The 12754-nt window shown below is 48.4% G+C and overlaps 1 protein-coding gene across 1 annotated transcript in view; it reads left to right on the forward strand.

Annotated features, from left to right (window-relative positions):
- The window catches only part of LOC123076185 (uncharacterized), a 50788-nt gene extending 44692 nt beyond the window's left edge, over positions 1-6096 (forward strand). Inside the window, exons 2-5 of the mRNA XM_044498570.1 lie at positions 2498-2742; positions 3557-4082; positions 4171-4259; positions 5782-6096. Coding sequence (XP_044354505.1) covers positions 2498-2742; positions 3557-4082; positions 4171-4259; positions 5782-5820 — 899 coding nt within the window. The 3' untranslated portion in view covers positions 5821-6096. The remainder of the gene's footprint in view (positions 1-2497; positions 2743-3556; positions 4083-4170; positions 4260-5781) is intronic.
- The last annotated feature ends 6658 nt before the right edge of the window (positions 6097-12754 follow it).

The following is a 12754-nucleotide window of genomic DNA, read 5'->3' on the forward strand; positions in this document are numbered from 1 at the left end:
GGCAGTCATGCCCTCATCACCCGTGTAACATTTTTCTATACACGTTGAATATTTTTCAAATACATCATGAGTATTTTTTTAAATATATGTTTGATTTTTTTAGTATACTTGTTATAAATTTTTTGAATCTACGTTGACATTTTTCAACAGTACATAACATTTTATTCTAAAATTGCACATTTTTAAGACTATATAGTTTTTTTTTCTAAAAAAGCTATTATTCAGTTTCTCCACTCTTGTTGTTTATGCCCGGCAAGAGCGTGTGCGTTCGCATGAAGCTCAGCGTGCTTCTCTAAAAAAGTAAAGCAAAGTGCTTCTATGCTTCCCCAAAAAATGAATTACTTTTGTGTTCTTTTTCAGTTTTTGTTTTTTCTATGGTTTTTTAAGTTCCCATTTTTTGTCTCTGGTTTTTTTGGTTTTTGATTTTGACGTGAAGTATATTTTTGTTGTTTCTACTTCCTCCAAAAATGAAGCACAAGTTAGTTTACTTGGTAGCCTGGATTAGTACAGTTTGGAAGCACGGCTAAGTAAAATTTGGGAGCACAAATTTGCCTGAAAAAGTTTGTCGAAACCTATCAGCATTTGATTAGTTTTGGAGATCTCGACATGAAAAGCGCAATGGTGAAAACGGTTCGCGATTTGAGCACACAATTTCAAAGATAAAACATTAAATAAAATATACGAAAAAGCCCAAACAAAATTACCCGTGCCTCCCCTGCCTAAAATTAAAACCCCCAAAACTCTCCAGTTTTGACAAATGACGCACATGTCCCCTGCTATTTATCACCACCAGGATAAAAATGATCTTTGAAAAGGGTACCCCTTAACTAGTAAATTTAGACCTTCTATCCCCTTCGGAGGCATCAAGATTAGTTTTCTGGCTGATTAATAGTTGGGCTATCAAATCCCAGCATCAGGTGTGGCATGAGCACAAGGCATGCACCAGCCTCTTGTTTTTATTACTTTGCCGCAATTGACACCCTGATTGTTTAATTTTATGATATTTAATTGTTCCTCTATAAGTGTCTAGCATTGTAAATGCTTTAATGGGCTTCTTGGTTTTCTTTTCGGTTTGGGATGATGCGAGTCTTGTTTTTTGACACAATGTTTTTGCCGTATACAAGCTTTATGACCTTGAGTAATATTTTGTGCAACACTTGTTTGTCTTCTCCTTAAATTTCTTTTACTTTTCATTTCCATTCAATGCTTCTTTATCAGTCAAGTTTTCTGTTTGTCCTGATTTTACTTTTCAATTTTGGTTTTCTTATTATTTAGTTGTACAGGTAGAGAACACTAAACTTGCACATTTTTTTGTGCACAACTTGAGTTGCGCAAATGTACATCCGGCTTTTTGAACACATTCATTCTTTTTAGTGTAACTTGTGTTGGTAAATTAATATTTAATTGCTTTTTTATTTAAATTTTATATTAATTGCACACTAAAATGCTCATATTGAACATACTATTTAGCTGTTATGCTAGTTCTCAGTCAAAAATTTGTCAGATCTTGGTCAACAAGAAAAATTAAAATACATTTTTGTCATGCTTTAGAACATTTTTACTACGTTAGTTCGATAGAGAAGCGGGTCCATTTCCCCTTAGTTATTTTTACCATAGTTGCATGCCTACCGCCCACGTGCAGCTGCATTTCCTTTGCACACGTGGAACATAATGTTTTTTTTTCAGAATTAGTGTCTACAGTTTACATAACCATAATTTGTTTTTTAGAAGTTTTCCGCATGGAGGTCTAAGAAGAAAAAGATCATAGCCATAAGCTCTAGCTTGATAATATGCTAACAAGCCATACAAAACTCCCGGTAAAGCCATCCGGTTTAGGGCCTTGTCACTTGGCATGACTTGATGGCGGCATGGATCTCCTCCTTGTCAAACGGCTCCCTGAGGAAACTAAGATCATAGCCGGTGAAATTCATATTCTGCCATAGTAAACCTTGCGACCTAAGCACCCCTCTATTCATGGCGGTCTCAAAATGGTGATCGATGATGTTGTCTTTGTCCTAATGTTGTGTGACCCAACCATTTTCATTTCTGAGCGTGTGAATAAAATTATTCCACCTACGATCATTTATCTTCATGTGGAAAATTTTGGTATTTGCATCCCCTCTTTTAGATTCTTGACATGCTCGCATTGCCGCTTTCTTGATCTAACCATAACTGCCAAGCTAACAACACACCTTTCAAGTGTCTTGCTCAAATCACATTCCTCCATGGATAACACTCTCGATTCCTGCACGATGTCAAGTTGAAGGATGAATTGGAGGGCCATGTGGACATGGAGCTTTCCATTGAGAGCAAAATATTTTTTCGAACTTCATATTGATCTTGGCATGAATTGATTCACACACATACACGGACGCACGCATTGACTGATTTTTTGCCGCCTTCTGGAAACATAGCACGCGCGCGCACGCGCGCGCAGAGAGAGAGAGACACGGAATCACCTGAAATGGTGACTCAACTATATACTCTTGTTCTGGAGGTTATCGGCCAAAGGCTGCCGACAACAACATCAACAACAGGGAATCAATATTCAAGTACTTGCCGGAGCAATATCTTGCCACGTCGATCAAGAAGAGTAAACTCATGGGCACCAACGGCAGGGCTGGTAAGAAGGAAAAACAGAGCAAGTATGGTGCAATGGGGCTGCTCATCGGGATCAGACGAATCAACACCGATCTACTGAGAGGTGCCATTAGTTGGGAAGGTGCACGTCGCTCCACGGCAGTGACGTTCCCATCTCCCATTACCGCTGGCAGATCTTGGTCTTCACGAACGGCCGCACACGAGGCGGGGTCACCGGCGGGGAGATGGTGAATGCTGGCATCGCCGAGGAGCTAGAGCGGCGGCGGACGGATGAGGAACCAGCCTCACGGTCGTGCTTCCCCTTGCCGGGATCCACTTCCACACCATGGCTGCCAGCAAGGAGGTGGAGGAGCGGTGGCCGGACGGCTAGGGTTGCATGTTGGGGTTCGAGGAGGCATGCGGCGACGGGATTGGAAGTGTGTTGATCTAGTCAGTCCACAGTTCCACATTAAAAAGGACGCGGCTGGGGCAGCGGGTTGGCTGACAAGTGCGCCTGCCCACGCTAGCGGCTTAAATGGGGCCGGTAGGAAGTAGGTGGATGGACACCATGCATGCCTGAGGTTGGACGAGGAGAGGACATGCGACGTTCGTTCGCTGTCCGTTGGGACGCAAAGTAGAAACAAGTTTGCTCAGAAAATGGGTCAAGCCGGACGCCAAACGAACACATTTTGAGGTTGCGATCCCGCGTTGGGCCATCTCTCATGACCCTTTGGACCAATACGGACACGGCCCGACAAAATGGGTCCTAGGAGTTGGCCTAAGGTTTGTTTGTGTGGAGTCATTTAACGTTGGCATAAGTATTGAGCGTGGACAAATTCCAAAAATATGGACACATATATGTATATACATACAAGTGTCATTTTGATTGGTCGAATTTGCATGATGTCCAATTAATTTGTTTATTTTGAGATAAATGTCCAATTAATTTTCAGTGAGTTCGTTGTGTTTCGTCTAGACATTTGCCCCCGAAAAAGTATGTATATATAGGCCATCCGGTGCCCAAATCCCCAACAAACTCCGCAGCGTCAATCACCAGCCTTCTTTGAAGCCGCGCAGCAAGAAACCAAGAACACAACCGGCGGAGGAGCAGGGGGTGGCGGTGGCGGAGAAGGAAGCGGTTGCGGTGGAGAAGTGGGATGAAGAGAGGAAGAGGGAGGCGGCGCTGCAGGGGGCCGAGAAGGAGGCGGCGCAGCGGGGAGGCGAGAAGGAGCCGCAGGTCGCGCAAGACCATGAGATGGAGTCGACCGAGGAGGAGGGCGGCCACTTCCTGCCGCCGAGGATGGCCGCCACCACCATGGCAGTTTCCAAGACGGCCATCGAGCGCCGCTGCTCGACGGATGGCTCGGACGGCCCCAGGCGCCTCTCGCCCGAGGAGGACGCCGAGCTCCCAGCCCCTCTCAACCTCTCCCGCGGCAAGGACGCGGACGGCGACGACTACGGCGCTGGGCTCTTCAATGGAGGCCGCTCCGACTTGCCAGCTGGTGCGGTTGCTCTCTCCCTCCCTTCGTCCCTCTCTCTCTCCGCGGGCGTGCGGTTGCGATTTGCCATTGTCAACTAACGTAGCTACAGGCGAGATGGGTGGCAAGGGCAAAAGTTTGGCGAGCTGTTCCTGTGTCTCAAGACGCGGCCCCGATAGGGTTGCTGCTCCGAAACGCGAGGTATGCTATCGATAGAGATCAATGGTGTAATTTTCTTGCACTTGCTAGCCAGTGGAGATCCGGTCTATGTTTTTCTTGCACTTTGGTAGCGCGTGGCGCTGTGATTTTCCTGCAATTGGTGTTTGACATTGTGTAACAATGTTTTATCTAGCCGCCTTCTTTCAAAGGGAAGATGATTCCGTGGCCTGAAGCTCGAGAAGATATGCCAGAGAGAATGCGGAAAAGTGTGACAACACCCGGGTGTCCCGGCACCCGGTTATCCTGTTCGTCCGTCGAATTCAAGATGAGAATGGATTTTTAGCACCCGGGTGCCTAGGCACCCGGCTATCACTACCGTCCATGCAGAATCTTCATGTAGAGATCTGCGCAACGTTCTGTACCACCAGTTTGATTAGCAGGCCTAGAGTTCGCTAAGCGCGGTGCCTGAAAATATTTGAATGGAATCTGGGCCTAGACTCCTTCTGTTCCTGTTACTGGCCAGCCTACATCAGGATTGACATGTCGGCCTGCTGTCATGCTTTCAAGAAAAGGAATAGACCTGTCGGGGCGGTGTTTGAAACCAATGACAAGACCTTGCTGCCTGCCGGCGTCCTCAACCGCGCCCACCTACCCGCACAGAATAGACTCTGCCCAAACACCTGTCATAGCTGCCAATGGAGTCCACTGAGATCGGCGGAGATGATAACAGGACGCGTCGAACTCCACCATCGCCATGCATCACCGCTGGAAGGAATAGAGGAGACTGTCGCCGCTCATCACAGTTTCTTCCAGACCTATCTCTCCTCCCATCACAGTTTGTCTCCCTAAATAAAGCCTGCCTAATTACCAAAGCGTCTGCACCTGTAAAGTAGGTAGCACGAATCTTGAATCGGAAAGGTGTGACAACACCCGGGTGTCCCGGCACCCGGTTATCCTGTTCGTCCGCCGAATTCAAGATTCGTGCTACCTACTTTACAGGTGCAGACGCTTTGGTAATTAGGAAGGCTTTATTTAGGGAGACAAACTGTGATGGAAGGAGAGATAGGTCTTGAAGGAATAGGCCTGGCACAGAGACGGGAGAAGAGATAGGTGTGACAGGACTAGGCATGGCAGGAGTCTTGCGGTCTACGGGCTGCATGCGCCCAGCGGCATGACATGAGATTCCCTTGCGCCCACCCGCATCACTCCTTTTCAGCTGTCACTCTTTTGAGCTTTCTTGGTCCGACTCTCTTAGCTGTCGGCGCGGCAGAGCTGTGAGTTCACCGGTGCTTGTAGCGGACACGCCGTCAGTGAGGGAGTTGTCTAGTGTGAGAATGGGCAACGCGCAACCTGGCATAGCTCCTCCCAAAAGAAACCTGCTAGGAGGCCAGGCGGGCCATCGTTGAAAGGACAGGACAAGGGCGGTACAGTTATGGAGCTGGCAGGGGCAAGATGGCCATGGCTCCCCTATGCTCAGAACTTTTCTCACACCACTACTAGATATTCTGTGGAGTGATCTTTATATGTGTATGCATGACCCGGTCCATTGATATATATCATGCAGAAAACAAGCCTATACAAGACAGATATATCATGTATCTAAGTACAGAAGATCCTTCGATTCCCCTGCGGGCGCGCCCGGGCACAGCACGGCCTCAACTCGTACGTGGAACACCTACTGGCGCATTGTAATCATGGTTTATCAGGGACACCTACCTCAGGCATATGTACCTGGTACAAGTGCTGACAGCATCTACAACCACAGACATCAAATTCGGGCCCTCAAATGCCCGTGGACGTGCGGGCACAGCACGGCCGCAACTTGTACCCGGAACACCTACTGGTGCACTCTATTAGCACTTGTACTAAGAACACATGCCCGGGCATATGTACCTGGTACAAATATACAAGTGCTCATAGCATCTACACCACAGATTGGAAATTATGGGGTCTCAAACACCCGCGGACGCACCTGGGCATAGCACGGCCGCAATTCGTATCAATAACACATACCAGCGCGTTCTAATCATTATTTACTAGAAACACCTGATCACGCATATGTACCTGGTACAAGTGCACATAGCATCTAAGCCACGGACAACAAATTTGTGCACTCAAACGCCCGCGGACGCGCCCAGCCACACCACGACCGCTACGTGTACCGGAAAAACCCCTACTAGCGTGTTCTAATCATGTTGTACCAGGAACACATGACTGAACATATATATGTACCTGGTACAAGTGCTAATAGCATCTATTGCCACACACATCAAATTTGGGCCCTCTAACGCCCGCGGACGTCCCCGGCACAGCACGGCCGCAACTTGGTCCAGAACACCTACTTTGTGCGTTTTAATCATGTTGTACCAGAAACACCAGACCGGGCATACGTACCTGGTACAAGTGCTAATAGCAACAACAGCCACACACATTAGTTTCGGGCCCTCTAACGCCCGCGAACGCGTCTGAGCACAGCACGGCCGCAACTTGGTACCGTAACACATACTTCGCGTGCTCTAATCATGTTGTACAAGGAAACCTGACCGGGCATATGTGCCTGGTACAAGTGCTAATAGCATCAACAGCAAATTTGGTCCGTCAAACGCCCGCACACGCGCACATGCACCGCACGGCCGTAACATGTACCCGGAACACCTGCTAACGCGTTCTAATCATGTTGTATCAGGAACACCTGACCGCACATATGTACTTGGTACAACTGCCAATAACATCAACATCCACATACAGCAAATTCCGGCCCTCAAACGCCCGTTGGACGCTCCCGGGCACATCACGGCCGCAACTCGTACCCGGAACAACTACTAGTGTACTCTAATCGTGTTATACCAGGAAACACCCCACATGGCATATGTACCTGATACAAGTGCTAATGGCATCTACAGCCACAGACAGGAAATTAGGACCCTCAAATGCCAGCGGACGCGTCCAGGCACAGCGCATCCGCAACTCATACCTAGAACATCTACTGCGCGCGTTCTAATCATCATGTGCAAGGAACACCTGACCGGGCATATGTACCTGATACAAGTGCTAATAGCATCAACAACCACACACAGCAAATTCGGGCCCTCAAACGCCCGTGCACGAGCCCGGGCACAGCACGACCACAACTCGTTCCCGGAATACCTACTAGCACGTTGTAATCATGTTGTAATAGGAACATCTGACCGTGCATATGTACCTGATACAAGTGCTAATAGCATCTACAGTCATAGAAAGCAAATTTAGGGCCCAAAACGCTCGCTGACGCACTAGGACACCTAGTGTCGTGTTCTAATCATGTTGTACCAGGAACACATGACCGGGCATATGTAACTTGGTACAAGTGAAAATAGCATCTACAACCACAAACAGAAAATTTGGGGTCTCAAACCCCCGGGAACATGCTCAGGCACAACATGGCCACAACTCGTACCCGGAACACCTACCGCGCGTTCTAATCATGTTGTAGTAGGAACACCCGACCGGACATATGTACATGTTACAAGTGTTAATGGCATCTACAACCATAGATAGCAAATTCGGGCCCTCAAATGTCCGCGGACGCGCCGTGGCACATCGCGGCCCCAATTCATAACGGGAAAACGTACCGGTACGTTCTAGTTATCTTGTACAAGGAACACTTGAACATGCATATGTACCTGATACAAGTGCTCGTAGCATTTACAGCCATAGAAAGCAAATTCGGGCCCTCAAACGCTCACGGACGTGTCCGGGCACATCAAGGCCGCTACTTGTATCTGTAACACCTACTAGCGACTTCTAATTATGTCATACCAAGAAACCTTGACCAGACATTTGTATCTTGTACAAGCGCTAATAGCATCTATAGCCATAAACAGCAAATTCGGGCCCTCGAACGCCTGCGGATGCGCCCGGTCACAGCACGGCCGCAACTCGTACACGGAAGACCTATTGGCGCATTATAATCATGTTGTATCAGGGACACCTGCCTCAGGCCTATGTACCTGGTGCCAGTGCTGAGAGCATCTATAGCCACGGACACCAGATTTGGGCCCTAAAACGCCCGCGGACGTGCCCGAGCACAGCACTGCTGCAACTTGTACCCGAAACACCTATTAACACATTCTATTAGCACTTGTACTAGGAACACCTGCCCGGACATACGTAAACCTAGAACAAATGTACAAGTGCATATAACAACTACACCATAGATAGCAAATTCGTAGCCTCAAACGCCCGCGGATGCGCCTGGGCACAACACGGCTGCAACTCGTAACAGTAACACCTACTGACGCGTTCTAATCATTATGTACCAGAAACACCTGACCACACATATGTACCTGGTACAAATGCAAATAACATATAACCCACGGACAACAAATTTGAGCACTCAAACGCCCGCGGACGTGCCCGGACACACCACGGCCGCTACTTGTACCCGGAACACCTACTGGCATGTTTTAATCATGTTGTACCAGGAACACATGACTCGACATATATATGTACATGGTAAAAGTGCTAATAGCATCAACAGCCACAGACAACAAATTTGGGCCCTCAAACGCACGTGGACGCGCCCGGGCACAGCACGTCCGCAACTCGTACCTAGAACACCTACTGTGCACGTTCTAATCATCTTGTGCTACGAACACCTGACCAGGCATATGTACCTGGTAAGAGTGTTAATAGCATCTACCGCCACACACATCAAATTTGGGCCCTCAAACGCCCGCAGACGAGCCCGGGCACAACACGACTGCAACTCGTACCCGGAACACCTACTGTCACGTTGTAATCATGTTGTACTAGGAACATCTGACCGTGCATATCTACCTGATACAAATGCTAATAGCATCTACAGCCATAGAAAGAAAATTTGGTGCCCTCAAACGCCCGCTGACGCGCCAGGACACAACACGGCCACAACTCGTACCTGGGACACCTAATGTCGTGTTCTAATCGTGTTGTACCAGTAACACCTGACCGCACATATGTATCTAGTACAAGTGCCAATAGCATCTACAGCCCCAGACAGCAAATTCGGGCCCTCAAACGCCCGCGGACACTCCCATGCACATCGCGACCGCAACTCGTACCCGGAACACCTACTAGCGCGTTCTAATCGTGTTGTACCAGGAACACCTCACCGGGCATATGTCCCTGTACAAGGGCTAATAGCATAAACAGCCACGAACAACAATTCAGACCCTCAAACGCACTAAGACGCGTCTGAGCACAGCACGGCTGCAAGACGTACCTAGAACACGTATTGCGCACGTTCTAATCATGTTGTGCCACGAACACCTGACCGGGCATATGTACCCGGTACAAGTGCAAATAGCATCAACAGCCATAGACAGCGAAATCTTGACCTCAAACGCCCGCAGACGAGCCCGGGCATAGCAGGACCGCAACTCATTCCCAGAACACCTACAGGCGCGTTCTAATCATGTTGTACCAGGAACACCTAACCAGCCATATATATGTACCGGATACAAGTGCTAATAGCACCTACAACCATAGAAAGCAAAATCAGGCCCTCAAACGCTCGCCTACGGGCCGGGCACAGCACGGCCGCAACTAGTACCCGGGACACCTAGTGGCGTGTTCTAATCTTGTTGTACCAAGAACACATGACCGGGCATATGTACCTGGTACAAGTGATAATAGCATCTACAGCCATAAACAGAAAATTTGGGGCCTGAAACGCCCGGGGACACGCTCAGGCACAACTTGGCCGCAATTTGTATCCGGACAACTACTGCACATTCTAATCATGTTGTACTACCAACACTGACCGAACATATGTACCTGGTACAAGTGTTAATGGCATCTACAACCACAAACAGCAAATTCGAGCCTTAAACGCCTGTCGACGCGCCCGGGCACAACACGACCCCAATTCGTATTCGGAAAACATACTGGTACATTCTAATCATCTTGTACCAGGAACACTTGAACGGGCATATGTACCTGATACAAGTGCTCATAGCATCTACAGCCATGGAAAGCAAATTCGGGCCCTCAAACGCTCGCGGACGCGCCCAGGCGCATCAAAGCCGCTACTTGTACCCGGAACACCTACTAGCATGTTCTAATTATGTCATAGTAGGAAATCCTGACCAGACATTTGTATATGGTACAAGTGCTAATAGCATCTACAGCATCAAACAGCAAATTCGGGCCCTCAAACATCTGTGGACGCACCCGGGCATAGCACGGCCGCAACTCGTACACGGAAGACCTACTGGCACATTCTAATCATGTTGTACTAGGGACACCTGCCTCGGGCATATGTACCGGGTACAAGTGGTGAGAGCACCTACATCCATGGACACCAAATTTGGGCCCTCAAACGCCGGTGGACGTGCCCTAACACAACACAGTCGCAACTTGTACCCGGAACACCTACTAACACGTTCTATAAGCACTTGTACTAGGAACACCTGCCCGGGCATATGTACCCGGCACAACTGTACAAGTGCTCATAGCATCTACAGCAACAAATAGCAAATTCGGGCCCTCAAACGCCCACAGATGCGTCCAGGCAAGGCACAGCCGCAACTTGTACCAGTAACACCTACTGGCGCGTTCTAATCATTATGTAACACAAATACCTGACCACACATATGTAACTGGTACAAGTGCAAATAGCATCTAAACCATAGACAATAAATTTGGGCACTCAAACGCCCACGGACATGTCCGGACACAACACGGCCGCTACATGTACCCAGAACACCTACTGGCGCGTTTTAATCATGTTGTACCAGGAACAGATGACCGAGCATATATATGTACCTCGTACAAGTTGCTAATAGCATCAACAGCCACAGACATCAAATTCGGGACCTCAGACCCACGTGGACACGCCAGGGCACGGCACGTCCGCAAATCGTACCCGGAACACCTACTAGGCGTTCTAATTATGTTGTACCACCCGACGAGCCATTATACCTGGTACAAGTGCTAATAGCATCAACAGGCACATACAACAAATTCGGGCCATCAAATGCTCGCGCTCGTGCACAGGCACAACATGGCCGTAACTCATACCCGAAACACCTACTAGAGCGTTCTAATCATGTTGTACCAGAAACACCTGACCACAGATATGGACATGGTACAAGTGCCTATAGCATCTACAGCAACAGACATCAAATTCGGGCCCTCAAACACCCACGGACACTCCCGGGAAAATCACGACCGCAAGTCGTACTCGGAACACCTACTAGCTCGTTCTAATCGTGTTGTACCAGGAACACCCCACCGGGCATATGTACCTGATACAAGTGCTAATAGCATCTATAGCGACAGAGAGCAAATTCGGACCCTCAAACGCCCGCGGACGCGTCCGGCCACAGCACGGCCGCAACTCGCACCCAGAACACCTACTGCACGCGTTCTAATCATGTTGTGCCAGGAACATATGACCAGGCATATGTACCTGGTACAAGTGCCAATAGCATCAACATCCATAGACAACAATTTCAGGCCCTCAAACGCTCGCGGACGAGCCCGGGCACAACACGACCACAACTCGTACCAGGAACACCTACTGGCGCGTGGTAATCATGTTGTACCAAGAACACCTGACCGGGCATATGTACCTGATACAAGTGCTAATAGCATCTACAACCATATAAAGCAAATTCGGGCAGTCAGACGCTCGCAGACGCGCCCGGGCACAATACGACCGCAACCCGTACCCGGGACATCTACTGGCGCGTTCTAATCATATTGTACCAGGAGCACATGAACGGTCATATGTATGTGATACAAGTGATAATAGCATCTACAACCACGAACAGCAAATTTGGGGCCTCAAACGCCTGGGGACACGCTCAGGCATAACATGCCCGCAACTCATACCCGGAACACCTACTGCGCGTTCTAATCATGTTGTACTAGGAACACCTAACTGGACGTATGTACTGGTACAAGTCTTAGTGGTTGTACCAGGTCCATGTATGGTTGTGTCCGCTGGATGTACTTGGCCCAAGTATAGTTGTGTCGGGTGAATGTACCATGTGCAAGTATGGCTGTATCGGGTGAATTACCAGATCCAAATATGGTTGCGTCGGCTGAATGTAGTAGGTTCAAGTATGGTTGTGTCCGCTGAATGTAACATGTCCAAGTATGGTTGTATCCGCTGAATGTACCTGGTCCAAGTATGGATGTGTCCGCTAAATGTACCAGGTCCAAGTATGGTTCTGTCGGGTAATGTACCAGGTCCAAGTATGGTTGCGCCGGCAAAATGTACTAGGTCCAAGTATAGTTGCACCGGCTGAATGTAACAGGTCCAAGTATGGTTGTATCCGGGTCAAAGTATGATTGTATCCGCTAAATGTACCAGGTCCATATATAGTTGCGTCCAGCTGAATATACAAGTCCAAGTATTGTACTAGGTTCATGTATGGTTGCGTCCGACTAAATGTACCAAATACAAGTATGATTGCGTCGATTAAATGTATCAGGTCCAAGTATGGTTGTGTCCTTTGAATGTGTCAGATCGAAGTATGGTCGAGTCCGGTGAATGTACCGGGTTAAAG

Source organism: Triticum aestivum, chromosome 3D, assembly GCF_018294505.1.
Source record: "Triticum aestivum cultivar Chinese Spring chromosome 3D, IWGSC CS RefSeq v2.1, whole genome shotgun sequence".
Lineage (NCBI taxonomy): Eukaryota > Viridiplantae > Streptophyta > Magnoliopsida > Poales > Poaceae > Triticum > Triticum aestivum.